The 27422-nt window shown below is 37.2% G+C and overlaps 3 protein-coding genes across 3 annotated transcripts; 2 read left to right on the top strand and 1 right to left on the bottom strand.

The window, feature by feature from the left end:
* Nucleotides 1-16956: 16956 nt before the first annotated feature.
* LOC126802311 (ribosome biogenesis protein NOP53) lies at nucleotides 16957-20811 on the top strand. Its single transcript, XM_050529920.1, has 11 exons — nucleotides 16957-17180; nucleotides 18098-18270; nucleotides 18354-18425; nucleotides 18835-18915; nucleotides 19019-19129; nucleotides 19366-19454; nucleotides 19745-19864; nucleotides 19950-20072; nucleotides 20171-20237; nucleotides 20339-20415; nucleotides 20521-20811. The coding sequence occupies exons 1-11, from the start codon at nucleotides 17012-17014 to the stop codon at nucleotides 20537-20539; spliced, it is 1101 nt and encodes a 366-aa protein (XP_050385877.1). The 5' UTR covers nucleotides 16957-17011; the 3' UTR covers nucleotides 20540-20811.
* Nucleotides 20812-20958: 147 nt separating this feature from the next.
* On the top strand, nucleotides 20959-23020 carry LOC126802319 (uncharacterized). Its single transcript, XM_050529930.1, has 6 exons — nucleotides 20959-21119; nucleotides 21196-21271; nucleotides 21390-21497; nucleotides 21617-21715; nucleotides 21927-22052; nucleotides 22705-23020. Exons 1-6 carry the CDS (start codon nucleotides 21090-21092, stop codon nucleotides 22863-22865), a joined length of 600 nt encoding a protein of 199 aa, XP_050385887.1. The 5' UTR covers nucleotides 20959-21089; the 3' UTR covers nucleotides 22866-23020.
* Nucleotides 23021-23154: 134 nt separating this feature from the next.
* On the bottom strand, nucleotides 23155-25202 carry LOC126803769 (amino acid transporter AVT6C). Its single transcript, XM_050531510.1, has 6 exons — nucleotides 25103-25202; nucleotides 24638-25021; nucleotides 24392-24535; nucleotides 24063-24266; nucleotides 23502-23955; nucleotides 23155-23415 (listed from the first exon to the last, which is right to left on the bottom strand). Exons 1-6 carry the CDS (start codon nucleotides 25200-25202, stop codon nucleotides 23289-23291), a joined length of 1413 nt encoding a protein of 470 aa, XP_050387467.1. The 3' UTR covers nucleotides 23155-23288.
* Nucleotides 25203-27422: the final 2220 nt, after the last annotated feature.

Raw genomic sequence — 27422 nt, 5'->3', positions numbered from 1 at the left:
TGATATATCGATCCTCCTTATAACTCTGAGAAGATGTTTATATAGGAGGGGGGTTGAGCTCTCAACTGTATACGATCACCTGTTTTAATTTGCTTCCCACCTCAGTTTTTTTTTCACAGAAAATATATATTTCTCTTTTCTAGCCAAATACTGTACTGCCCTTTCTGATTTATTCTAATTTTGATACTGTTATTTTTCTATGTACGTATTTCTAGCTTCATCTGCAAATATGGAAAATCCAGGGAAAAACATTTCTTGTTTCTTTGGATCTCTTATATGCCGAATTAAAAGAGTAGGAATATCAACACTGTAACATGATGCTAATTATTGATCAAGTAGCTAGTACGTAAATTCACACACAACCAACCTTTTGATACTAAAAACAGTAACATTGATGTAGATTAGGAGTGATCACTACTTTCACATGCCTGTTTTTTGTAGTAATCTGCAAGTTGATATACTGTAAATGCAACAAACACCAAAATACTTAGAAATCTCCAATCAAATGTCAATAAGGAGACTTTTAATTATGCTACAAATTAATTAAGGAAAAGGTTAGCAATCCTTAATAATCAAAACTATCCAAGAATCAAATGCCAAAAGCCACTTAGTCATGCTATGTAAACCTTTCCTTTATAAAACAAAAAAATCTTCAGCCATTAATGGTAGCGGTTTCTGCGCGAGGCGCCAAAATAAGTGATTATTAAGCTATAGATAGAGAAATTAAAATCATAACATTCTCTGATAAACATGTACAAAACTTGCTGACAAATGAAAAGAGAGCATTGAACCTAAAATCAATCCTCAATAAAGCCCTAATTCTGATATTGGATTCTGTTATCGGCATTATACATTAACAAAATAATATCAGTATATGAGTATATCACAGTATAATAACATATAATTAAGAGGGGTAGATTGGGAAACGATCAGGTAAGGAGGTAAAGGCGGGAAGAGGGATGAAAACGGAGGAATCATGAACTCGTGAAGGAGGTAACTCTGTGAATCTAAATAGGGGCCATTCGAGCAAACAACATCGAAAGGAGTGAGAGAGAGAGAGAGAGAGAGAGAGAGAGAGAGAGCGAGAGAGATCGAGAAAGCAACAAAAACAAAGGATCGATATGGTTTTGTGATTTTAGAATGCCTCCAAACACTCCTCACGGGGGACATTTTTAGGCTCTTCTCAAACCTCTCCTCTCCAGCTCTCCTCTCCCTCTCGATCTCTGTCAATATCGATCTCTCTCTACACGTGCGCCCTTTCATAAACCTTCTCATATCTCGTCGATCTCTACTTCATACTTGTTGAATTCCATAGTCCCTTTTAATTTTTGGGGACTCGAAATATCTTACCATGCAATAATAATAATGGATATCCCTGTGCATGCATGACAAAACTCACAGTAGCTTTCCTTCATGTTCATCAATCTTACTTGCTAGCTAGTTTTATCTAAGGTTGGGAGTTGGTATCGAAAAAAATGGTAGCGAAACCGACCGTCCCGTACCAAATACCGACGGGTCGGGACGAATCAGTAAAATTTTCCGTCCCGTACCGAACTTAATACTGAAATTTTATAAACGGTACGGTTCGGTATATGTATAATTCGTACCGAATGTATAAAATATATTAAATATATGCATTTTCAATATTGTTTTTAGTTTGTTAGGTCTACATTGTACTTTTAAACACTTAGAATGTTAATTTACATTAACTAATAGTTATAAATAGATAGAAATATATGTAAAAATGTACAATTTTACCGAACCGAACTCATCCCGAATCGATATGTACGGATTCAGTTCGGTATTAAGTTTCAAATTTACGATCCCGAACCGAAACCGAAACCGAATAAATTATCGATATCTGTATCGGTATCGGACAAATCCCGAACCGAAACGTACCGGTCCCAGCCCTAGTTCTATCTTTACCAATCCATGCAATCGCAACAAAATCATGAAGTAGAAAACCTAAAGCGATCAGTGAGAAATAATGACAATTCTTTAGTGCCAATTCTTTAATGACACGTGGCTTTTTAATGAGTAATTTATATCAATTAATCTTTGTGATGACGGTGTCAATGTTCCATGAACATATGAATGATACCCAGAAGCCAAAGCCTCTTCCCCGCAAAACCCAAGAGTGCAACAACAGAATTACCTAAGCTGGAATTTGCCAACATTGCAAAGATTAACTTTTCACAGAAACCCCAAATGCTATTGAAAACGTAATTGATATACATATACCCATGAGATAATTGAAGATCCAAAAATTTTGTTATTTAATGGAGAATTAAGTTATTTAGAATCTATATAATGAATAAGAAGGTTTCGTCAAGCCAAACGAAACGCAGACGGTTGCAATTTTGCAAAGGTTTTGTTTCCAGAGGAAGAGGATCCATAAGGGTTATTGAGGTTCAGTGAGTCATGGATTTGCAGAAGCTTTGTGTGTTGGTGCTTGAGTATATCATTTTGGTAAAGATACAATCGTGGGTGGGTGGTGTTGAGGCTAATGAGTTTGCTGGTGTGGGTGCTAGATCTGGAAGAACCATTGAATCCAAAAAAATAAAGCCTGCAGTTTGCGGAAGTGAAAAGAATTATACGGAGTAAAACGGGGAAAATTCTATTATGCAGTGATTCACACTATACAGACTGTTTTGTGCGCATGTGAAAAAAAAATCAATCAAAAAATCGATTTCAAGATGACATGAGAATCACAAGATTTTTAAAGTTTAAATTTAAATAATGATGATTATGTATTGCATTGTGTGCAGCGCTACACCATAGACAAATCCAATGAAAATGTGTTAACATTCCAACGATTTATTCACATCCTAATCTAAAATGTTGTGGACGTGTCCTCAAATTATTGGCTGGGTACACTAGCTCAGCAATATAGCAAGTAATTTCTCCAATTATTAATCAGGTAGGGTGGCAGGTACCCCCGAGTGGTAGAATGAAGATCAATGTTGATGGCTTATTTCTTCAGGCTACAGGGAAATGAGGCATAGGAGTAGTGGTGTGTGATGCTACTTGTGTATGTGTAGCTGCATTGGCTCGACCGCTTCATCATGTTTGGTCGGCGGTACATATGGAGACGGAGGCATTGTGTGCAGGTATTCTTCTTGATATTCATAAGGGTTGGGATGACGTTGAAATAGAGTGCGATTGTGCCTTGCTTGCTGCGGAAATTGCGCGTACAACATGTGATTTATCTGATGTGAGTCGGCTTGTGGAGGATTGTAAGGTGTACTTATATTCACTCCCCTCTATTCAAGTGAGTCATATCTTCAATGAAGCAAATAGCGTGGCTAACAAGTTAGTACAACTTGCTAGTTTTTTTTATGTTGATGAAATTTTATTAAATGAGAGTCCTGCTATTATTCGGGATGTTCTCTACGAGGATTTATATTATGCTTCTATTATAGCCCGGAGTTCTGGTTTTATGTCCCTTTTGAGGCATTTATTTGATGTTCCATTTAATTAAATAAATTTGTGTTGGGGGTTATTCCCCCAACCCCCTTTCAAAGAAAAATCATGTATACACTATTCGATTCCGATATGCATCTCGACGTTCCAGTTTCACTGTTCACCAGCTCTCATCATATCTTGCAATTGTAGTACACAAAACATTAATTTCTTAAAACTAGTATTACTTCTATATATCATTTCATGGACAGCTAGATCGATAAGGAGAAAGTACCGCGTATTATCACGAGACTTTAGAATATGTATTAAGCTCTTTTGGTTACTAGTGTGATTATATCACAAAGTTTTTATATATGTGCCATATTATAAGAAATTTTCTGCACTAGCTAGCTAGTCCTTTGTTGCTTCCAACATTGTCACCATTCGACACGGACAAATCATGTACCAAACCCTATTCACATGTGTGCCTCTTAATCATTACAACCAAACAATACTCTCCATACACACACCCTGCTCAAACCTTTGTCTCTTGCCCGAGCTTCATAGACCTATATATATACATGCAGTAGTAAATCTTCCATATAAATTTACTAGCTAGCTTCATATATATATATATATATATATATATACGCTGATCGATGTGATATTTCATGCTCAGTCGTCACTGATTAATCAGGCAGTACAAGATTAGTCCGTTTTATCTCCATGAAATATCCTCCACTTGTAATATATATGCTATACTATAAGGGCATGAATCAACAAAATACCCACCTTCAACAACATGTCGAATGAGCGTGACTTGATGCTTATCGAAATCATAATTCAGAGGAAAAAGAAGCATGAAACCAAATTAAACAGATAAGCAATTTGTCTTCATTTATAATACATTTGAATCCTAGCTATTAGCAAGTAATACATATATTCGTCAAATATTGACGTGATATGTTTCTTATTTCTCTCGAAGAAGAAGTGGATTTTTCTTTCTGGTTCATCACTGCAGGCCATATTATGCTCAGGTACTTGCATGCATGTTTCGGTTAGTTTAACAACCAATAGTTTACAGCCACTGGCTTAATTTCCCTTCAGCGAGCTCTGTGGTTACTGGTTAGGGCCCGTTTAGCTTGCCCACAAGCTGGAGGGTTTCGAAAGCTGAAATGCTGTTGTTGTTGTCCAATCTGGAACCAATAGTATACGGCCATCATACCATTTGATCTTTGTTTTTGCTTTCGATCAGCTCCTTTTATTCTGAATACATATTACAGATGAAAGGGAAGGCTAACAAAGCTATACAATTGTATTATTATTAGTTTGAGTTGATAAAAAACATAAGTTCTTTGTTAGTTGCCAAAAAGTTGGAGGTTGATATAGGAGAAGATTCTTTAAGGATTTGATTGTTCTCCTTCACATGTTTTATGATGACAAGAAAGCTTTGGAGTACACAGACACCCTAGTAAGCCAAAAACTTTATATATATTCCTTTGTTTTAGAATGTAATTTACTATATATATATTGTGCCAAATCTTATTAAAAAACCCTGATCAACTACAATAATCTAAGGCATTAAGAAGTGATTAGTAATGTGAGTGAATATGGTCATTAACTCATTATGGCGCACACTCATGACCCGGTACGCGTTTTGGTGTCTAAGTAAGTTAAACAAATCAAAATGAAAAACAAAATGACAACAAAGAAGGAGCCCCATTTGATTAGGGCACAATCATGCAACCAAAGTAATTTTTTATTCAGAAATGTTTCTCGTGACATTCCATATTATTTGAAAATGGAATATAAATCTCAGAAAATGACAAGCCATGCCACCCCCAAACTCCACATGGATCCATCTTCTCACACTGCTTCAGGTAACATACGTGATTCTACGATCATATTAGGGTTCCAAAATTTGGTAATTCACAACCCATAAAAACTATTACGCATTATATTTATAGTGATTATTAAGTGTATCTAGCTAATACATCGTTAACGTGATATATCACTTCTTTCAAATATAATCATATATGTTAATTCGACACTCCTAAGTCATTATTGCCATGTATTTTGTTATATACGTACTGTAGTGTTATATTGTATGACAGACGACTTTACAGTACTTGGATGCAACAAATACGCTTTTTAATGTACTGCACCGTATATACAATATAATTATCACAGTGTAGAAACTGTTTCAAATCCACCAACTTTGTGAATCCAGCAATATATTCTGTTACTTTACTTGTTTTAAGATAAATTATCCTGTAGTCGTATAGTATAGTAGTATTATGGGATTCTTGTGACTTGCTAGCAAATCCTCACGTGAGCCAGCTGCACTTCGGGAAAGTACATTCACATGCAAATGTGACAGCAATGGAAACAAAAACTCAATCGAAGTTTAAAGCCGAGTGATAAGTGCCTCTGTTGTTCATATACACTGAGAGTTTCTTCTTCGCAAATCATGAAGAATCTATATCTACGCGCAAGGATAATATATATATATATATAAACTGTGCCCATTGCCCCATTTAGCCAAATGTTTGGTAGGATTTGTTTTTTGGTTAATTTTGGTCGGATATATACACGTACTTGTATATAAATTAATTCATATTAATTATTAGTGTATATGAATTTGTTTAACGCAATGAAGATCTAGCAAGCTAGTTAGGTCATTTTCATTATGCATGCATGTATGTATGAATGTATCTTCTTCTTCCCTGAAGAATAAAAGGGGTCACTGTCGTCGAAACGTCGATCGTCCTTCCAGAATTGGAGCTTACATAATCGAATGCCCCTACAAATTGCTTCGCTGTAATGTTATAAGCTTGTTATGTGCAGAGAGAGAAGCAGAGCAGCCATGCAGTTACAAAGAAAGCTTTAGACTTCATACAGCTATATCGCTTTGTCCTCTTTCATTCCATCCAAAACAATTCTTCTGTAATATATTGTATTATGAAAGCGATCGATATCGGCATGCATTGTTTTCTAGATTCTAAATTATTTTCATTGATTCTGTAATGCGTGTTCTTGCATATAATATCAGATTCAGACCGGCTCCTGATTATCTTCAATGAATAATACCAGATTACGTAAGTTATATCATTCTGGTTACTTCACATAAATGAATAAAGGGTGTGTTGTTTGGTCATGGACTCATGGTCATGAGTGGTCAGCCGGTCTATGACTCTATTGACTTTGGTAGGCCATATAAGAAAAGTAAAGAGTACTATGCAAACTGGGCAGTCACTTGTAATTCCCATTTCCCAGTTCATTTGGCCATGGTCTCTTAGGCTTCAACCCATCCATGTGTGGCTGTACGGAACCAGCAACCACGTAGATGTTACCCGCTATCGTTCGGAGTCAATAACCTTGTCCATGCCATGACATCTTTCAAAAACATTTGTGTTATAGGTAGTCTAACTCGTTAGTACTAAATGTTGATGATGCCATTAATTGTAGTAGGTGATGATGTTCTTGTTCTTTTAATCTGTGCAGACAAACGCGTAAATCCATGTTGTATGAAAATTAATGTCAGTCGATCGATCCCTGCTGTGAAGTAAGAATACTTATGAAGTCGATTCAAACCAACTTAATTTATTGTATTATTCTCGTTATAACCTCTTGAAGGTGCATTATAAACCAAAGGAGCACTATAAATTAAAGGAAAATGTCTGAATTAATTCGACACTGTCATACGTCCATTGCCTTGCAAATTGAGATTAAGTTGATTAGAGAAATTTGTAATTTCAATCCGTAATAACCACAATAATGGGTGTAGTGGCCTGTGTGGGGTGTTCAAGGACGTGAAATCTGTACCCATCATCTTGGAGGTGTGACGATTGTATAAGACAAAAATCTCTATATCTGGCATCATTATGCATGGCATTAAGTCACAGAGGAACTGTAGGTAATTGTTCTAGACTTCCTTCGGGTTGAGCAATCCATGTACCCCACTTCTCATTCGTGCCAAAAAAACATCGCAAAATTTAGGTCACGGGGTTCATTGTAGCCATCGAACTTGACACAGTTGGATTTGCAATGATCCAGAAATGAATTCAGTAAAAGTTGAATGGAGCATAGCTTAGCAAAGAGAACCTGGATGATGATGATCATGCAAGTTAGTCCCTTGTGAATGAGAGAGAGTAGTTGTGTGACTTGTGTCTTCTTCATCACATGTTAGGGCTGCTGCGAGATCCTACAGCGATGGCAGAAGGGGTTCGGATCCTGTTATCTGTATTTTTCAGCACGACCTATCGAGATTGGTATCTTCAACTGTTGCTGTCCTCTTGCTGATATTTGGATGCTTAATCAAAGGCACACATTCTACCGCCTCCTTTCAATCGATGTCCTGCTTTTCTTAGGCCCCATGAAGACAGGAGACGCAGTTTTCAGATTTTAGAAAAATAGTACGAGAGTAAAAGAGCAGAAAGTAAAACCCCAGCCAAACTCCTTAAAAGAAGATTTTATTGCACAATAGAAAGTGCTTCTTTCACGTACGGTTCTGTTCATACTAGCAATCAGTTCTCTGCGGCTAAGCTCTACAGTTGCACCAAGCTGTGAAAAAAAGGTTCATTCTTGCACTTTAACAAATAGTTCAAGGTTGCTCTTATACGACTGAGAAATTCAAGTAAAAATAGTGGGAGGCTGATGATCGACTTAACGATGATCAAATCGAGGAACCAATATACAGAGTTATTATTCTCAACTCATCACGTACGGTTCATTCACGTACGTGTCTGTTCATACTAGCAATCAGTTCTCTGCGGCTAAGCTCTACAGTTGCACCAAGCTGTGAAAAAAAAAAGGTTCATTTTTGCACTTTAACAAATAGTTCAACGTTGCTCTTATACGACTGAGAAATTCAAGTAAAAATAGTGGGGGCTGATGATCGACTTAACTATCATCATATCGAGGAACCAATACAGAGGTATTATTCCCAACTCATCATGACCTAGCTACAACAAGGTGATCCAAAACCTATATATCAATAATGCATCTCATTGTTGTGTTGACCATTTAATTTGCTGCAGAGTTGGGGTGCATCTACCTGAATTCTTCTACAGCAATGATCGAGGATCCTGCATTCTGGTGATGGGTCAGTCGCTCCTTAATTGGAGGTAGAAATTCATGTGGTGATTTACTACATAAGAAAAACATGTGTTGTAAGAGCCTTGGTGACTCATTGACTTACACAATGCGAGTTTTCTATTCATATAGCATGGGGGTGGCGTAAACATTAAAAATGAAGAAACAAACCTATAAACATAGGTGAGAAAATGGCAGTAATTTTTTTAAGATGGAGGAGACATGCATCAATAAGTATGCAAACATTGAGCATGAAATGAGGAAGACACTTGACTTTGCTTCCAATTGCATTTACGTTCATGAGTTGCATGGCATGATGCATAAAGCCATTTGCTTATATAAATGCATGAAAGGTTGCAGCAAGAAATCCCAAGGTAGATATACATACCTTAGAGTATTTGTGTAGTAGTGTGATCTTCACTTAGATAGATTAAGAGAAAGAGTGTCTCAATTCGTGAGAAGAAAATTCCTCTTGAGAGAGAGAAAGAGGTGTGTTACCACTTTAGTTAGTCTAGAGTGAGTTGTTTCTTGTAATCTCATTATTTAGTATAATGAAAGAAAGTACTATTGTTGCCCTGAGGATGTATGCTTATTTGTCGAACCTCGTTAAATATTGTGTCTTTTTTTTGTTGCTATTTCCGCTAATCACACCAGGGGTAATAAAGTCAGATCATGGGATAATCATCTATCCGTCGGCCTTATATTAGGCAGCCACTATTTTCCCAACAAGTGGTATCAGAGCCTAGTGATCATCGTCCGTGGCATCTGGTGGTGATCAAGATGGCAGAATCGTCGTTATCGTCGACAACAATGGTTAAGTTGACATCGTCAAATTATTCCATTTGGAAGCTCAGAATGGAAGACATCTTTACAGCAAGGATATATACGAGCCTCTTCAAAATGGTGGAGAGAAGTAAGCATCCAAGACTGATGTGGAATGGAGCATCTTGAATAGTAAAGTTGTTACATGAATTCATCAATGGGTTGATGAAAGTGTTTTTCATCATGTGGCACAAGAAACCAATACCTACTCAATGTGGACAAAGCTTGAGTCCATGTATGAGCGAAAGACCACAAAAAAAAAACCTCGTTCATTCGGTGGTTGGTAAACACGAAGTACATGGATGGTTGTAGTGTTTCAGAACACTTGAGTGACTTCCAAGGCATGGTGAATCAATTGACGAATATGAAGATGGTGCTTGATGATGAGTTGCAAACATTGTTGTTACTAAGCTCGTTCCCAGGTAGCTGGGACACCTTGGTGGTGTCATTAAGTAACTCAGCTCCTCAAGGCGTTCTTACACTGAGCATTATAAAAGATAACATGTTCAACGAATAAGCAAGGAGGAAGGAGCAAGGAATATCGACTGAGTCAGAAGCCCTCGTCACTGACAACCGTGGAGGTAGTCGAAAGTTCCACAACCGAGGGAAAGTAAAAGATCGGTCAAGGGGCAAGTCCAACCTAAAGAAGAACATCAAATATTATCATTGTGGCCAAAAAGGTCACATGAGGAATGAGTGCAGAAAGCTCAAAGAAGAGTTAGCTGAGAAAGGTGGTACCAAAGATACAGCCGTTACCTCATACGAAGACGAGGTAATCATCATTTGTGGAGATGGTCATGTTAATATGACATCTCAAGATACATGTTGGGTTGTCGATTCCAGAGCATCATTTCATGTAACCTCATGAAGAGAGTTCTCTACATCTTGCAATACCAGACACTTCAGTAACGTTAGGATGTGAAATGATAAATTGTCCAAGGTTGTGGGAAGAGGAGATATTTCCCTTGAAACCAACACATGTCACTGCATGGTTCTCAAGGATGTAAGACATGTTCCAAACATGTGTCTCAATTTGATATCCACAGGGTTACTTGATGATGAAGGTTGCACAAACCTCTTTGGTGATGGAAAGTGGAAGCTCAGTAGAGGTCCATAAATTCTAGCTTGAGGAAAGAAGGAGAACACTCTCTACATGACATATGCAAAAGTCTGTAGTAGGTATGCAGTTACACTCGAAGAAGATTCGCCGGTAGAGCTATGGCACAAGCGGCTCGGTCATATTAGCAAGAAAAGACTTTCTATTCTAGCCAAAAAAGAGGTACTGACTAGGGTCAATATTAAAGATGTGTCTCTAAAATCATGTACACACTACTTGGCTGGAAAGCAACACTAAGCGGCATTCCATCGTTTCCCTACCTCAAGGAAATCCATTGTTTTGGATGTTGTACATTCTGATGTGTGTGGTCCCATGAGCACAAGTACTCTTAGAGGTGCAAAATACTTCGTTACCTCCATTGATGATCATTCTCGGAAGGTATGGGCTTATGCACTAAGGACTAAAGATAAAGTGCAAGAAGTATTCAAGCAATTTCATGCCGGAGTTAAAAGGAAGACCGATAGAACTCTGAGATGCATACGCATTGACTACGGGGGAGAGTACATGGGGACGTTTAGACACTACTACAAAAGTAACAAAATTAGGCGTGAACAATCTATTCTAAAGACTCCTCAACATAACGGAGTGGTCGAGAGGATGAACATAACTATTGTTGAAAGAATCAGAACAAAGGTATCTCATGCCAAGCTGCCTAAGAGCTTTTGGGGTGAAGCTCTAATGATTGCAGTTGATGTGATTGACCTTTCTCCCTCATCTCCCTTGAATGGTGACGTGCCGAACATGTTTTGGACCGGAAAATGCGTCTCATTTAATCATTTGAAGGTATTTGGCTGCAAAGCATTTGTTCATATTCCCAGAGATGAAAGATCGAAGATCAACAACAAGATGAAAGAATGCATATTTTTGGGATATGGAAATGAAGAATATGGGTATAGGTTGTGTGATACTGTCAATAAGAAGATTGTCAGAAGCAGAGATATTGTCTTCTTCAAAGATTAGAACATCGAAGATACTCAAAAACTGAGAAACCCAGAGAATATCTGATCAGTTCGGATAAAGTTTCTCCGCCGATGAAGCAAGATAGTCAGAGAGAAGCTAGAGATGTCGGTGATGTAGCAGATGATGCAATGATTGATAGTTCAATTGATGATACAACTAATGATGATGAAGAGGCACTAGACCCTCGCAGATCAACTAGGGAACGCAGAACCTCAAATAGACACCTTATAAATGAGTTCGTTACTCTCACAAATGGAGGAGACCCAGAGTCTTATGAAGAAGCTCTAACTGATGACCACAAGGGGGAGTGGTTGGAAATCATGCACGAAGAGATGCAATCCTTGCATGAGAACCAGACTTATGAGCTGGTGGAATTACCGAAAGGTAAAAGAGCACTCAGAAACAAAATGAGTGTATAGACTGAAGACTGAGGAGAATAGCTCACGACCTAGATTCAAGGCAAGGCTAGTCGTTATAGGTTTCAGTCAGAAGAAGGGAATTGACTTTGAAGAAATTTTCTCGCCCATGGTGAAGATGACATCTATCCGGGTGATACTTGATTTGGCTGCAAGTTTAAAGCTGGAGATTGAACAACTTGATGTGAAGACGGCTTTCCTTCACAATGACCATGAAATGAAAATTTACATGGAGCAGCTAGAAAGATTCAAAGTTAAAAGCCAAGAAAATCTAGTCTGCAAACTGAAAAAGAGTTTGTATAGACTAAAGTAAGCGCAGTGACAATGGTACAAGAAGTTTGATTCCTTCATGATTGAGCAAGGATATTAGAGGACAACTTCAAACCATTGTGTATTTGTGAAGGAATTCTCAGGTGGTGACTTCATCATACTATTGTATGTTGATGACATGTTGATCATAGGACCAAATGCTGACAAGATTAGCAAATTCAAGAAATAGCTAAGTAAGTCTTTTGTCATGAAAGACTTGGGACCCACAAAGCAGATTGTTGGTATGAATATTATCTGTGATCGAGAAAATGGGAAGTTGTGGTTATCACAAGAAAAATATATTGAGAAAGTGGTGAAACAGTTCAACATGGAGAAAGCAAATCCAGTGGCTACTCCACTTGCTAGTCACTTTAAGCTCAATTGAAAACAAAGTTCTGCAAGTGAGAAAGAAGAGGAAGAAATGGCAATCGTGCCATATGCTTCAGCGGTAGGAATCCTGATGTACACTATGGTGTGTACAAGACCAGACATAACACACGCATTTGGTGTAGTTAGTCGATATTTGTCTGATCTAGGCAAAGAACATTGAAATGTTGTGAAGTGGATTCTTAAATTTCTCAAAAGTACTTCTAGAATGGATTTATGTTTTGGAAGTGGGGACCTTGAACTGATTGGCTACATAGATGCAGATATGGCCGAAAATATTGATTTGAAAAAGTCTACATCTGGAAACTTGATTACATTTCTAGGGGGAGCTGTCTCATGGAAATCAAAACTACAAAAATGTGTTGCTTTGTCAACTACAGAAGCCGAATTCATAGCAGCTACAGAAGGCTACAAAGAAATTTTTTTTATGGATGAATAAATTTCTACAGGAATTGGGCCATAAGCAACAAAAATTTGTTTTGCATTGTGATAGTGAAAGTGTGACTCATCTGAGTAAGAACTCGGGTTTTCACTCGAAGTCAAAACAAATTGAAGTGAGGTATCACTGGATATGTGATGTGCTAAAAGCCAAGCAACTACAGCTTGAGAAGATTCACACAAATGATAACATTTCAAATATGATGACCAAGTCATTATCAAATGAGAAGTTTGAGTTTTGCAAAAGCACGTCAGGAATGACACATCCCTTCAACTAAGTCGGGATGGGGAGATTGATAGGTCAATCCCTCCTTGATTGGAGGTAGAAATTCATGTGGTGATTTACTACATGAGAAAAACATGTGTTGTAAGAGCCTTGGCGACCCATTGACTTACACAAGGCTAGTTTGCTATTCATATATCATGGGGATGCTGTAAACTTTGAAACGAAAGAAACAAACCTATAAACATAGGTGGGAAGGTGACATCAATTTTTGAAGATGGTGGAGACATGCATTAATAAGTATACAAACATTGAGCATGAAATGAGGAAGACACTTGACTTTGCTTCCAATTGCATTTACGTGCATAAGTTGCATGTCATGGTGCATGGAGCCATTTGCCTATATAAAAGCATGAAAGGTTGCAACAACAAAATCGCAAGGCAGAGATACAAACCTTAAAATGTTTGTGTAGTAGTGTGATCCTCACTTAGATTGAGAGAAAGAGTGTCTCAATTAGTGAGAAGAAAATTCCTCTTGAGAAAGAGAAAGAGGTGTGTTACCACTTTAGTTAGTCTAGAGTGAGTTGTTTCTTGCAATCCTATTATTTAGTATAGTGGAAGAAAGTACTACTACTGCCCCGATGACATAGGCTTATTTGCCGAATCTCGTTAAATATCGTGTTTTTTGTTGTTGCTATTTCCGCTAATCGCACCAGGAATGGAAAAAATCAGATCTTGAGATAATCATTTATCCGTCGGCATTGTATTAGGCAACCACTACTTTCCAACATCTGGTGCATCTACCCTGTACAGAGCCAGTTCAACGTCCAATGCCGCGCCCCACAATCTCTCTACTGTAAAAACAGCTTCATATTCACCATATCGTAAACGTACAATGTTTAGTTACCACGCCATCCAACAACAAACGAGCATGGGAACGGGAATTGAAGTGTTGGATAGAAGAACATAAATAGCCAACAACCCGAAATTTTCATGGACCCTGCATGCTGCCAATAAAGCCTGCCAGACCATTTCATTGGGCTTAATCGGCATCCTTTAGATGAAGTCCATTGCATCATTCAGACGACCAAGCGTAATGTTCCATCTTGGCACCAGATCACAAGATTAGAACATAAATGATGGAGACCTTCTTCTACCATAAGTATGACTGCACGCAGAAATAACACACAATATGGTCACCTTCACATGTACCCTCTGTTCGAAATATCGCCGATATATCGCTGATATTTCGAATCCGATACGATAAGAGCATATCGGTCAAAATTTATCGGTCAACACAAAAATGATGGTCAACAATCAAATATCGGTCAAACTTTGATTTTTTTTTTTTCAAATTTTGTTTAATTTTTTAATATTTATTTCCTCTTTTTTTAAAAAAAAACTTATATATATTTTTTCATTTTTTCATATATATTTTTAATTTATATAAATTTTAAATATATATGATGAATTTCAAGTCTAAATAATCATTCTTAAATACCTATTTTTATTATTAGATGTCGTTCGTGTACTTTAATTGTTATTAAATCAAGTATTTATTTTCTTTAGTTTACTTAGTACCGTTTTTTTAGTTTATTTGTTACATATTGAAGTATAATTTTATAAATTTTATTGAAAATAAGTAAATCCGATAAAACTGATATATCCCCGATAAAACCGATATATCTTCCGATATATCGTTTTACCTCTCGACCGATACGATACCGAAAACGATATTTAGACCATTGGACGTACCCAACGGCAACATTTTACATTGGGTTCAACCGTTCAAGGGCATCTTCCACAAGACCATATATATATTGAGTTGAGCATATATAGGCAGATAATTATATCAGTCAATGAAATTGTATAGCCTGATATAATAATTTGTATTAATTGAACACACACACATATATATATATATATACTACAATACTGTAAATGTTTGGTTGTACATTATTTTTGCACATTCTCACAAATAGTGGCAATGCTTATTAGTTGTAACTTGTAACCACACGGCTACCCGCAAATCATCACATTTAATGGGAACAAGATGAGCTAATTAAATTTTCCAAAGGTGAAACATTAGGACTGAGCTATAAAGAAGATTAATAAAATTAGGTTATATGAGCCCTCGAGGATCCTTAGTTCCTTACATCTAAATTTTAGGTAATTACAAGATCAAAATGTTGTTTTATGTCTTTTGCCGATCTTTCAATTCCATCTTGGCCTATTTTGGTTTGTTGCAAGCCACCATTTCCCCATGTAGTCTTTAACATCTAAAACTTAAGCCATGACAAGATAGATTGAAAACCTTGTTTCATACTCAACAGGCTGAACAATACTCTTCACTTGTTTTATGTACTATAATTGCGCCTTCCAAGGAGCTTTAGGCTTAGTTTGACATTGTTGTGCTGCGAGCAGAATTGTTTTTAAACCTGATGTAGCCAGAATTACTTCTGAATTTGCTGTAACATAAAACAGTGAGCTGTTTGGTAAACTATTTTTGGAAGTGCTGTGAGAATTTAAATAAATGTCCGAGTGTTTGGCAAAGTCATGAGTGAAATTGTTGACTATTTTATAATTACCAAAAAGACCAATGACTGAAAGTACTGTACTAAAATTCACTAATATGTTCATCTTGATCTTTTCTAATTTTTCTTCTCTTGTGTCTCACATTTTCACTAAAAACAGGCCCAAAAGAAGTATCATTATAAAAGATTAAAAAACCTCCCACACCATTGTCTTCGCAGAGGGAAGAAACTTTCTATTTCAACTGTTTTCTCTTGATCTACATCTGGTCACCCTGCCAATGTGTTTATTCGTTCGATTTCATTTTACCGATATGCGTTCTTGTTTTTTTTTTCACTTTATTTCTCTTTAATGTAAGAAATTCGTAATCTAGATTTCAGTTTACCTATATTCCCACTCAATCTTGTAGATGCGGTTCTGCTTTCTTATTTTTTGTTATCTTTTTTTTTCTAGGAATTTTGGGGAGGCTTTTCTAGGTTTCACAATCATTGTTGATGAGCTCTTGAGGTACGAGGATAGGTTTGAGTCTGATTTTGTTGAATGATTTCGATAATTTAATGTTGTGAGGGTCAGTTGTTTTACATCTTCATAATCGGGGAATTTGCACTCGGGGTTTCAATGGAGGTTGAATGCGATTCGCAGATTGCAAATCTGACGAAGAAAAGAAAGATTGTGTTATGAGGTTCAATGGAATTATCAGAGATAACTAAAGATAAAATAGGTACTGAAGCACAATTCATTAAAAGCTCCGTGTTTCTTTGGTGATTATGCAAAAGCATCTCTCAAAGCTAGGGAATAACTGCTTCTCAAAAAACAACCAGTTGGGAGAAGCGTTTCGTTTAAAATCAGTTTTATAGAGTTTTACCAAACACTTCAATTTAGACCTAAAAACAATTCTGACTCAAAAACAACTCCAAAAACAATGCTAAACTAGCCCTTAATTTCGAGATTCTCTGGATCATACGATCAACCGTACACCTCCAAAGAAATCTTGGGATCAAGTTATATTGACCCTAATCATCAGTAAAACCAGTTATAACATTAGATAATTAATGTGTGTGTACCGAAAGATTTCAAAATAAATAAAAACAGTAAAAAAGTAAGTGTCAAAAACCCTTGTTTTAATGGGCCTATTTTTATATATAAGTATATAACGCAAGCCTAAACCCAAAACTCGGAAGAGAAGATCAAACGGTGTCGCTTAGGTGCAATTGGGAGTTAGGGTTTATATACCCGCCATCCACCAAGTCCTTCAGTCTAAACAAAACCAGCACACGCCCTCTGAAGAAGAAGAAGAAGAAGAAGAAGAAGATGGGGAAGAAAGCGAAGACGTCAAGGAAGGGGAAGAAGGCGTGGAGGGCCAACATAAGCACGGAGGACATCCACGACCACTTTGAGAAGTCCACCAAAGACGCTCTCTCCGGCGGCAATCTCTCCCAGGCTCCCGATGAAGCTCTCTTCTTCGTCGACAGCTCCAAAGGTACCCGCCTCTCTCTCTACCGTCTTTGCCCTTGTGCTATTCAACTATTTCCCCCCATGTCCCCATATCTAAGCCTCATTAGCTAGTTGAATTAAAGGAGCATCAGGATCGTGTTGAATTAGCTTAAATTGTGTTTCTTTATATCAAATTTGATGTGGAATGCTTGAAATGTGGGGTTGTGGAAACTTTGTACTGCTTTTGTTATTGATATAATGTCACAAGTATAGTTTGTTGTTGCGTTTACTGTTCAAGATATAGATTTTAAGTTCATATGAATGCCAAAAATGTCTGATTCTTTTTTGGAAAATGACTAGTTAATTTTGAAGAAAAACCCCATTTGGTTGGAGTGAAGAGTATTGAGCTTAGTTACTTGAGGTAGATAATCTGGAATGTAGGTGATTTTTGAGTAGATGTCAGCTCTCGACTTAAACCTTCAGGCGTAGTTACTCTGTAGAAGTATTTTGGCAGTCAATCTTGCGTTTTGATTACTTCACAGTGGAGTCTCGGCCATATAATCACTGACTAATAGACAGTAGTTGAATCAAAGATGTGATTACTTTTTGGTACCAATAATTTGTAATTTGGTTGTGTTTCTATTTGAATCTTGATTTTCTCTACATTGAGTCATGCCAAGTATATATGAAACAATAAGGGTCAACAATATTATCTATTAAGGTAGTACATCTCTGGATAATCAATTACCAATATCAAGTCACAACGACTGGTGTGTCTGTATCACATTATTCACATATATGAAATATTCATATTTACAGACAGTAATTGATATTCATCATATTAATAAATAATAACCACAAGTAAGTAGCTACTATCGAATGAACCCCTTGTCACAGATGTTCTTGTGGGTTTGAATGTCCATAGCTTCGTTATGTGAAAGTTATCTGCTTTTGTTTGTTCAGATCTTTCGGTGAAGAGGAAGATTGAGAAGCATAGAGAGAAAGTACTTCACATGGACAGCATGCTACAGAAAAACCCATTTGTAAAAGCAGTGCCTTCTTCGACGCTAAAGAAGTCCAAGAAAAAACGCAAACAGATTGCAAATGCTGCAGATGCTACTGAATGCGGTCCTGAGGTGAGATAGTTATATTAAAATGTGTGTTTACACAGGAAATTGTATTTATAGCCATTGTTATCATTTTTATCACATATCTTCAGGGTTCTGTCTCAACTTCTGGCATGTCTGACCTATGGGGTGAGAAGGGTGGTGACAACCGTGTGGTCAAGAAGGTAAGGCTCATCTTTCAAGCTTGAAGATATGATCACTTTTTTGTTTGGTTCTTGGTGCTTTATGTTATTTGTATTCGAAATTTGGACGACTAATGCTATACACCAGTGTTGGCCTACAGTTCATTAGTTGTGGGATGCAATTAACCACTATTGTTAATCATGGCCGTTGTCTCTTCTCATGTGGCCTGGGTTTGAAATCCTTGACAGTACCTACCTAGCTAAATGTAATAGCTTCCTGTGTCATAAAGATTGTATGGTGTGACAGGGGGTCCCCATTTTGAAAAATGAAACAGAAAACACTGGTGCAGTACTCTATTGATTATTTGTTATCATATTACGGTGCACATCTTAGTAACATCTCATAGCTCTTAATTAATGTATTTTCATTAGTTATATTTTCTTTGTGAAGAAGATGAAGCCTACACCTATTCCTGCTGTAGAAGTTGAGCCTCCAGGTTGCTCATATAATCCAACAGATGAAAGTCATCAGGTATTTTCTCGATCTCTGACATTTTGTACCAGCTCTGTTTGGTTGACACTTTTGGGTTATATGTCATAATTGTTTACCTTTTGCTCCTTGTTTGCCAATCCAGGAAGCATTGGCTCATGCTGTTGCAGATGAAATGCAGAAGGTCTATAGAAATGAGTTGGGGCCTGAACCAGTGCCACTAACTGTTCCAGGGGAGACTATTGATGAAGAAGAAGTGAGTGTCTTTTGTTTTTTTCACACATTGTACAACATTTCTGGTCTTTACATTTGACAATTTACTTAAAAAAAGTACTTCCAACTGGTGCTAGAAATAATGAGATAGATTGAATTATTAATCATGCAACTGAATTTTAAAATCATCATATAAAAACTGTTGTGTTTTACATATTACTTGAAATTTTATATACAATGAGAATGTTATAGTACCTAACTACCTATCCACTTTGTCAGATGTACTTCATTGAAGCAGATGAAGGCAGTGAGGATGACATGAATCCAGAAAATTTGGATGAGAATGAGGATGGTACATCTGAGAGAAGGTGAGGAATATTTTGTTTAACATTGCTGTTACTCCATTACAGGTGTTATTTGTTTATTTGATTAGATTTGCTTACATATGAGAAGATGCCCCACTTAATTAAAACAGAACATGTTTTATTGGTCCTTATTCATTGTCTTTCTCTCTGTCAATACTTCAGTAGCCAATATGAAAATGTCTCGTTGAAAAGTATGTACTTGTTTTGTACAGTTTCACCTTCCTGCACTTTGCGATATTTCTTCTTGTTATGTTGCTATTCCATGAGCTCACGTTTGGATGAAAATGGTGCAGGCTCCTTAAAAAAGAGAGGGTGACCACAGTCGTATTAAACAAGAGAGCTAGGCGTAAGGAACAACTGAAAAGGGAAGCAGAAGCTAAAAAGTTGCAGAAACTTTCCAAAGAAATTGATAGGTAATGTAGTCTTATGACCTTTTTGCTTATAGAATCTATGGTGAAGGTTGCATTCTAATAAATTGCTTGGTCCTTTTCGTCACAGCTTACCCGATATCATTCAGGAAATAGCCAAAGAGGATGAGGAGAAGCAAAAAAGACATCTTCGACATGTTGTTGCCAAAAAGGAAAAGTCTAAGTCATGTCCCCCACGCTTGGGGAAGCACAAGTATGTAAACTATACTCTCTCTCTCTCTCTCTCTCTCTCTCTCTCTCTATAATATATATACACATTTGATGTAATGTGTCCTTTTTCCTTTGTTACAGATTTGAACCTGCCCCTGTACAAGTACTTTTGACTGAAGAAAGAACTGGATCCATCCGCAAACTGAAGGTACAGTAGACTAGCTCCATCTTTCCTTGGTCAAAATTTCCAGTTTTGAGTATGATTGAGATTTTTTTAAATTGTTTAATTTTCTTTTTCTTTGTGACTAGGGTTGTTGCACTCTTGTCAAGGATCGTTACAAGAGTCTTGAAAAAAGAGGATTAATCCCAGTAAAGGCCAACAAAAGGTTTGTCTAGTTTCCCTGAGTTTGCTGGGCTTTTCGCTGGAAGAGTAATTAAAATCATTCTTCATCCAATATTGAATAATCTACTTATCATTTGTGCTTCAACAGGAGACAATTTCTTAACTAGATTTCATTACGGGAATAGAAGATGAAGATGTTCATCACAGTCAATGGAAGATCACCCTTCTGAAGTCAAATATACCCAAGATTTGTCACAATTTTCATAGCTTATAGCTCATTTCAATTCACTTATTTTTTCTCTCTGGTGCCCTTCTCCTGCCAGTATACTTGTTTCATCTCTATTTGGATCAAAACTTGAAAGCTCCCAGTTCAAACATCACTCAGTTGTACTCAACTCGACTATTAATTCTTACTCAATTGCCGTCTACCGTGGATGAATATCACCTTGTATCACTTTTACTACAATCAAATTCTCAGGATATACCATTGACACCAATCTGTATAATCTTCCCTATTAATCATTTTTCTGAAAAGAAACTAATTCAGTTCTCTTTGGTGCAAACTGCAAAGGCTCATATTGGGCTTAAAAGTCCGTGATCCAAAGAGAAACAATAACATAAAAAACAGAGAGCCCCCTGTGCGAATCAGAGCAGCCTATACTCGGTTCTGAAGGACTTCCAATATCGCCGCAGGGAGCACCGGAGCAATTTTGCAGTATGCGCACGTTAGCAACCAAGCTCACCACTGTAAGTTGCCCCTCCCCAATTGAAAATTTCTTTGCCCAACTTCTCCAATCTAATTTCTCCCAACTTTTCTGATCAGTGTGCTAAGCATTACTGTAGAACAAGCCCTGTTCGGAATGTTCAGCCTCGCAAGTTCTCATCTTCCAACGCAAGAGGTGAGTTTAATTGATTACTGATATAACCCAAGTTCAGAATTCAACCCAAATTGAATTGGGTTTGGGTTTTTAGTTTGGGAAATGTGAAAAAGGAGAGAGCTTGATTTGAATTGTGCAGATGAGCTGTCACTTGAAGAAGAAGCCGATAGGAAAATCGGGTGGTTGCTGAAACTGTTATTTGCTGGCACTGCCACTGCTGTAGCTTACAACATCATGCCATACATGGGTATGTCTTAATCTCACTCTGCTTATTTTGTTGTTTGTTTGTGTGTTGGTTTTGTTTGATTTTCGTGTTATGTTGTTTTGTCGGCTGACATTGTTGTTGTGATGTAATGCACTTTGCAGGAGATAATTTGTTGCAACAGTCGGTGTCACTTTTGCAAGTGAAGGATCCTTTGTTTAAGAGAATAGGGGCTTCTAGACTGGTGCAGTTTGCGATTGATGGTAAGCGTAGTAGCTTTGAAACTGCCATGTTGAGCCGCTTAATGTTGTAGGCGATTATTAGTCAGATCTTCAAATGTGTCAATTTGGGCTGCACTATGTTTGTTTGATGTTTCTAATAGGATTTGTTGAGCTGGTACCATATTAGAACTTGTTGGGGTTCGGGATGAAATTGATCAAGATTACATCACTTTACTAATCTGGTTGCTTGTAGACGAAAGGAGGATGAAAATAGTGGAGATAGGTGGTGCTAAGGAGCTTGTAAATATGTTGGGGAATGCTAAAGATGATAGCACAAGGAAGGAAGCTTTGAGAGCTCTTTCTGCTATTTCAAAATCAGGTCAGGTTCTTGTGCTGATAGTCTTGTGACTGCATGTGCCTTATGCCTGTACTTATTCCATATCCAGATTAGTAATTAACTGCAACTGATTTCTTTTCAATGATAAGTTTTCACGCTAGCAATTATTTTGTAATGGGATCGGAACAATGGCTAATTGCTATGACTGTTGGAATGCCTATATTTGCATCTGTGGATAATAAAGACACTAAGGCTGGTTGACCAAATGACTTCAGTTTCTGTTTATACCGAATGGAAGAATGTAACTGACTGTGGCTTTAAAATCTTTCCAGGTACAAGGCATACCTCATTGTTATGCCGACTGTGCCCCAAACAGAACTAGTATAGTTGTTGCTGATAAGAATCATAAGAGTTCTATTACTAATTAGCACAATCAACCTTTGGTAATTGGTGGCAGTAATAGATTTGATTGCTTTTGTACACAGTTCTTGAAAAGGCATGTGCACAAAATGTGAAGCCAAACATATTAGCTCCACATTTTACTTTTTTAGATTTTAGAAAGCATGTTAATTACACAAGTAACCGGTGATTGGTGCAGAAGTGTAATGTCAACTATACTCATGCTCCAACTGTTGTATCAATCAGTTCTCTCTTATTCTTTTTGGTTGTCTAACCTATTTTCTAATTACTGCAGATCAAGCTCTTGGAGCTTTGCACCAAGCTGGGGCAATCTCAGTCATCCGAGCTGCCCCTGATTCCTTGGAGAACGCTGACATTGAGAAATACAAGTCAACCTTACTCCAGAGATTCCAAGATCTGAAATATGATACTCCATCTGATGTATCAAGTTCCTAATGTCCAGGTGCTGCAATTTAAATCTGATGAAATGGCATTTCTCTATGCGCATGGTACGCCCTCTTTTTTTTTGGGATAGATGGATATGCCTTGTAGTTTTATATGCTATAATTCTTACATGTCATAAACAGAGCTTGAGATCGGACAACTGGCTTCATTTTTGTTATGAATGATAGTTATCTATAACACGTGTCCCCTTACACAGAGACCCTGCATCTAGATTGGCGATTTAGTAGTTTACTGCGTATTCGAAAGACAGTAAGCAGTTCTTCAAGGAGTCCATTTACCAGGAAACCTCATCATTTCCTTTGCATTCATGTAGTAATGTCTGAGCTTTATATAGACAACAATATTATGAATAATACACACCAAAACAGACACCTCAATTACAACAATATTGCGCAAACCAGAGAAGATATTCGTTTACAAGCTATTTCCGAAAAAGTTATACACATTGGTGGAAATGGCAATTGCACTTGTTACCACTGCCAGGGCTACCATGGTTGTGGCCATAATCTTATCCCTTTTTGTAGATATCCCATGTACATCCCTGTAATCACATACAGTAAAAATCAGTAGTATGAAGTTTTGCCATCTTCTCGTAAACAAAGAGGGAAGAGGAAGAGATTAGATTACCTCAGAACAATAGCACCAGGGAAAATGAATGCAAGGCAAACAGCAGAGGTTGAACCCAGAAACTGAAAGAGATACCAAATGTTGGGAAATGCTATTGCTGCTAGGTAAGAAAAGACTAGCAAACCAAAAGTGAGGAACATAAATCTTCTGCTATCTGTGGCCAGTAGTTGTCTCCTAGGGAAAAGAAACTCATCCAAGTTTGCTCTTAAAGAGAAGTTCAAGAGTGGAAACACCAGTGCATAGCTCAATCTGACGGCATCATTGAGTACTGCCCCCATTGCTGAATCAGAGCTTCTATCAAAGTTTACAAGTATGTCAGGCATGATTGAATCCCCAAACAATAGGTAACCAAAAATTCCAATGGCGAAGTAGATGGCTGCACAAAGCACTAGAGAGATTTGAACAGCCAAGATCATATCCGAAGGCTTCCTAAGCTCGAAACCAATAGGGTGAACTGTACGCAAAGCAAATCAGATATCAGAATAGTGAAAAACATGAGCTGCAAGACTGCAACTGGACTCAAAGCTGTGTGTACTAATGGTGAAACAATGCCCTTCTTACCATTGAAGTGAAAAGTGAAGGCCGTCACAATGACAGGAACAGCAGTGAAAAGATCAAAAAAGGTGGTTCGTTGGTCTAAACTTGGAACCAATCTTGGAGTTTTGGTTTTCCCTTCAAAGATTGCAAGGATTGCCATTGCGGAACTTATCCCAACAAAAACCACAGCAAGAAGAACTGATATAGCCGAACTGAACCTAAGCGTTTCTGCAGTTCGTTACAAAACCAATTGTAAATTCCATCTATCTTTCGGGTTATTTTGTTCGCAATTTCAAAAGCTTCTAAACCTCGTGTAATAATTTAAAGGCAAATCCAAGTGATCAGCTAGTAACCTACTCGCCTTAACAACACCAATGGTAGCATTATCAAAACCAGAGTGAACAAAATGGCGATGTCTCTTGAGTTCCACCACTGAACTCCAAACCATTCTTGCAGAACACCCAAATGCCCCGTCTCATTTCCAGAAAGAACATCCCCTAAAAAGCATTTCATTCTATTATTAGATAGCTCATCTAACTATTCTTGAAAAACTATTCTAAATAACATAAAACTAAACAGAGAATTTAGAGCTAGCTTACCTATTATAATCTGGTACATGATCAAGCACCCTAAATTAGTGAACATGACACATACTTGTGCTGCAACAGATCCTACCTCCCCAAACGACTCCCTCATGACGCCGGCGTAGGTTCTCGACTCACCAGAATGCGTGAACCTCATCAGAAACTCCACTGAAACATCGACCAAGAAAGCAATGATCACAATGAGCACAAAAGCTGGTATGACCCCCAACACCTTGAGGGTGGCAGGTATGGACATAATCCCTGCACCAATTATGCTGGTCGAAACATTGAACACCGCCCCGGAAACCGAGCCCCCATGCTTTGCTTTCTTGCTCTCCGGCAGCAGCAGGGCCGGTCCGTCGTATTTGGAGACCTTGTGCGAAATATCAAATGTGACCCCTTATGTGCTCCTGAAAAAAGAGAAACAATAAACCAAAACTAGAAGTATAGTATCCCAAATAGACATCTATATAAGCAGACCAATAATTAAGATTACAACAACAAAAAGATAGAAGACTGAAAGCAAATTTTCTGTAAAAGCATAATAGATTGACTTCAAAAGCAAATGCTTTGTAAGCATGTTACATTGACTTCAAAATTCATCACATCAAACATAATATATTCAAACAAAGTTTAATTATTAATTCAATCTGATACAAATTTAACAGTAATTTCCCCTATCACACGAAATTCAACTCCCCTATCACACATTTTCATTTCAAGACCAACATCAACATCAAAATTCAATCCAATACAATTGGTGGTTCAATCAATTCAGTTTGAAAAGAGTTCAAAAAACAAGAACTCAATTCAGACTAACTAAGAAACTAACATACCTTGGAGAGTTGGACAATGGAGACTTGGAGGCTTGACGGCTTTGACCCAGATTCACCTCGTCGTCATGATGATGCTTGATTGCTCGTCAAGGTCGAAGTCTCGGAGAGGCAAGAGAGTGGGAGAGGAGAGGAGAATAAAGGCCAGAGAAAGGGAGAGGACGACTGGTCTCACTGTCTTAGTGGTCTGGACGAGTTACTGAGCTAGATGACTCAAATGAGGGGAGTCACTGAGTCAGGGAACTGGCCAACTTTGTGTTTGTGAGGGAAGTGAGGAAGTCACTGACTTGAATGAGGGTAGATTATAAGTTTATGACTTATGAAAATTTAGGAAAATTACTAAAAAAACAAAGAATAAGAGGTTTCGAACCGGAGATAAAGGGATTCCACACCTGCATAACACGGAAGCTTGTCTTGATGATTCCTGCTTCAGAAGCGGAAGCGCGATTCCAGAAAAGGAGGGTTTGGGAGCACGACGGAAGCGTTAGCTTCCAAACTGGAAGCGCGGTGGAAGCGCGGCGGAAGCGTTGGCTTCCAAATTGGAAGCGCGATTCCTTCCCTTCCTCTATTTCATCAATCAATGTCTTGAGTCTCTTCTTGTCGTCTCATCTTCTTTCAATTTCTTCAAGCGGTTAAAGATGAATAGCATCAATTGATCTAATGTGTCAGAGAAAAGAGAAAGAGCTGGGGAGAGATATGAAGAAAATCTTGACGAGACAGAGAGAAAACGAACATTTTTTTATTCAATTTCATCTAGTGATGTCTCTTTGACTTGCACATGGCCAATACCTTCACACTATACTAGACCTTCTTTTGTTTGAATTTTGAAAGGAAGCTTTAATATTGCTATAACCAAGGATAATCATGGTTTGAAAAAGAAGTTATTAATAGTTATCAAGTTATTTTAAAACTGGAAAAATAAAAGATAAAAATAGTATATAATATATATTTATTATTCTGACGATTCCAAAACGCACCCGCTTCCTTAATTTTTGAAAAAAATCACTTCCGCGTTTCTAAACGCTTCGCTTCCACGTACCCACACCCGATTCCATGCATCTTAGTTCCACACACACATCCAAGACTCAAACCATTTTGATACAAATTTTTTTTTAACCTTCAAAATTTTTTGACCATGTGCCACTGCACACTAGGCATAACGACATTTTTTTAACCTTCCATATTTTTAAAAGTTCATGTATATTCATATTCATATTTCTTCCAATTCATTAAATACTTGTGACACCTTATATTTTAGGTGTAAAAACAGTTTTGTCCTTTTATTTTCAAATTTAATCTGTATGTTCTTTAACTCTTATTTTTAACAGTTTTGTCATTCTACTTTCAAATTTAATATGTATATCCTTTAACTCTTATTTTTTAACAGTTTTGTCCATTCCGTTAGTTGACCGTTAAAAAATTCCATTAAGCCGTTAAAATATCTAGAATACCCCCAATTCAGGTTTTTGCTTTCTTTTCTTATGTCTTTTTTATTTTCTCTTTTGGTTTTTCTTTTTGTCTTTCTTGTTTTTAAATTTAATTCATCATATGTGCTATCAAATATATATAATTGTAATCAACACAAATTATCAAATTAATTGTAAACAAGAGAATGACGATCTTACTCCCTATCAAGTTATCTGTAATTTTGTTGAACGCTTACGAGAACTTGGAGCAGATGTAAAACAAGTAAAATGAAATGACTCTCCCCATATATGTGTGCTTCAAAACTCAAACTTAGAGCAAATGATAGTGAATGCATTGCTTGAAAACTTTATTACTAGTAATTGCACTATGTTTCTAATTATAATCTAATCATTGTCGTACGACAAGAGGTTTAGTTCCAAACATTACTTTTTAATATTTTTTCTTCCTTTGGTCAGAGCACCCAAACCCATTGTTGGAAATTTTATTAATTTGCTTGTGCAGTAATAGGAGAATTAATGACAATTTCTTAACAACAAGTT

This window comes from Argentina anserina, chromosome 7 (genome assembly GCF_933775445.1).
Source record: "Argentina anserina chromosome 7, drPotAnse1.1, whole genome shotgun sequence".
Lineage (NCBI taxonomy): Eukaryota > Viridiplantae > Streptophyta > Magnoliopsida > Rosales > Rosaceae > Argentina > Argentina anserina.
This window is presented reverse-complemented; position numbering and strand designations above follow the sequence as displayed.

What these genes read in the sequence shown, in the direction of transcription:
- LOC126803769 (XM_050531510.1), bottom strand. Translation starts at nt 25,202, where the DNA reads ATGCTTACAAAGCATTTGCTTTTGAAGTCAATCTATTATGCTTTTACA. An exon ending in TGTTGTAATCTTAATTATTG is followed by an intron (nt 25,022 to 25,102) that starts GTCTGCTTATAT and finishes GGAGCACATAAG; the next exon opens with GGGTCACATTTGATATTTCG. An exon ending in CCTGGTGCTATTGTTCTGAG is followed by an intron (nt 23,416 to 23,501) that starts GTAATCTAATCT and finishes ATGTGATTACAG; the next exon opens with GGATGTACATGGGATATCTA.
- LOC126802319 (XM_050529930.1), top strand. Translation starts at nt 21,090, where the DNA reads ATGCGCACGTTAGCAACCAAGCTCACCACT. An exon ending in CTCATCTTCCAACGCAAGAG is followed by an intron (nt 21,272 to 21,389) that starts GTGAGTTTAATT and finishes TGAATTGTGCAG; the next exon opens with ATGAGCTGTCACTTGAAGAA. An exon ending in TTCTGCTATTTCAAAATCAG is followed by an intron (nt 22,053 to 22,704) that starts GTCAGGTTCTTG and finishes TAATTACTGCAG; the next exon opens with ATCAAGCTCTTGGAGCTTTG.
- LOC126802311 (XM_050529920.1), top strand. Translation starts at nt 17,012, where the DNA reads ATGGGGAAGAAAGCGAAGACGTCAAGGAAGGGGAAGAAGGCGTGGAGG. An exon ending in CTTCGTCGACAGCTCCAAAG is followed by an intron (nt 17,181 to 18,097) that starts GTACCCGCCTCT and finishes TTGTTTGTTCAG; the next exon opens with ATCTTTCGGTGAAGAGGAAG. An exon ending in ACAACCGTGTGGTCAAGAAG is followed by an intron (nt 18,426 to 18,834) that starts GTAAGGCTCATC and finishes TTCTTTGTGAAG; the next exon opens with AAGATGAAGCCTACACCTAT.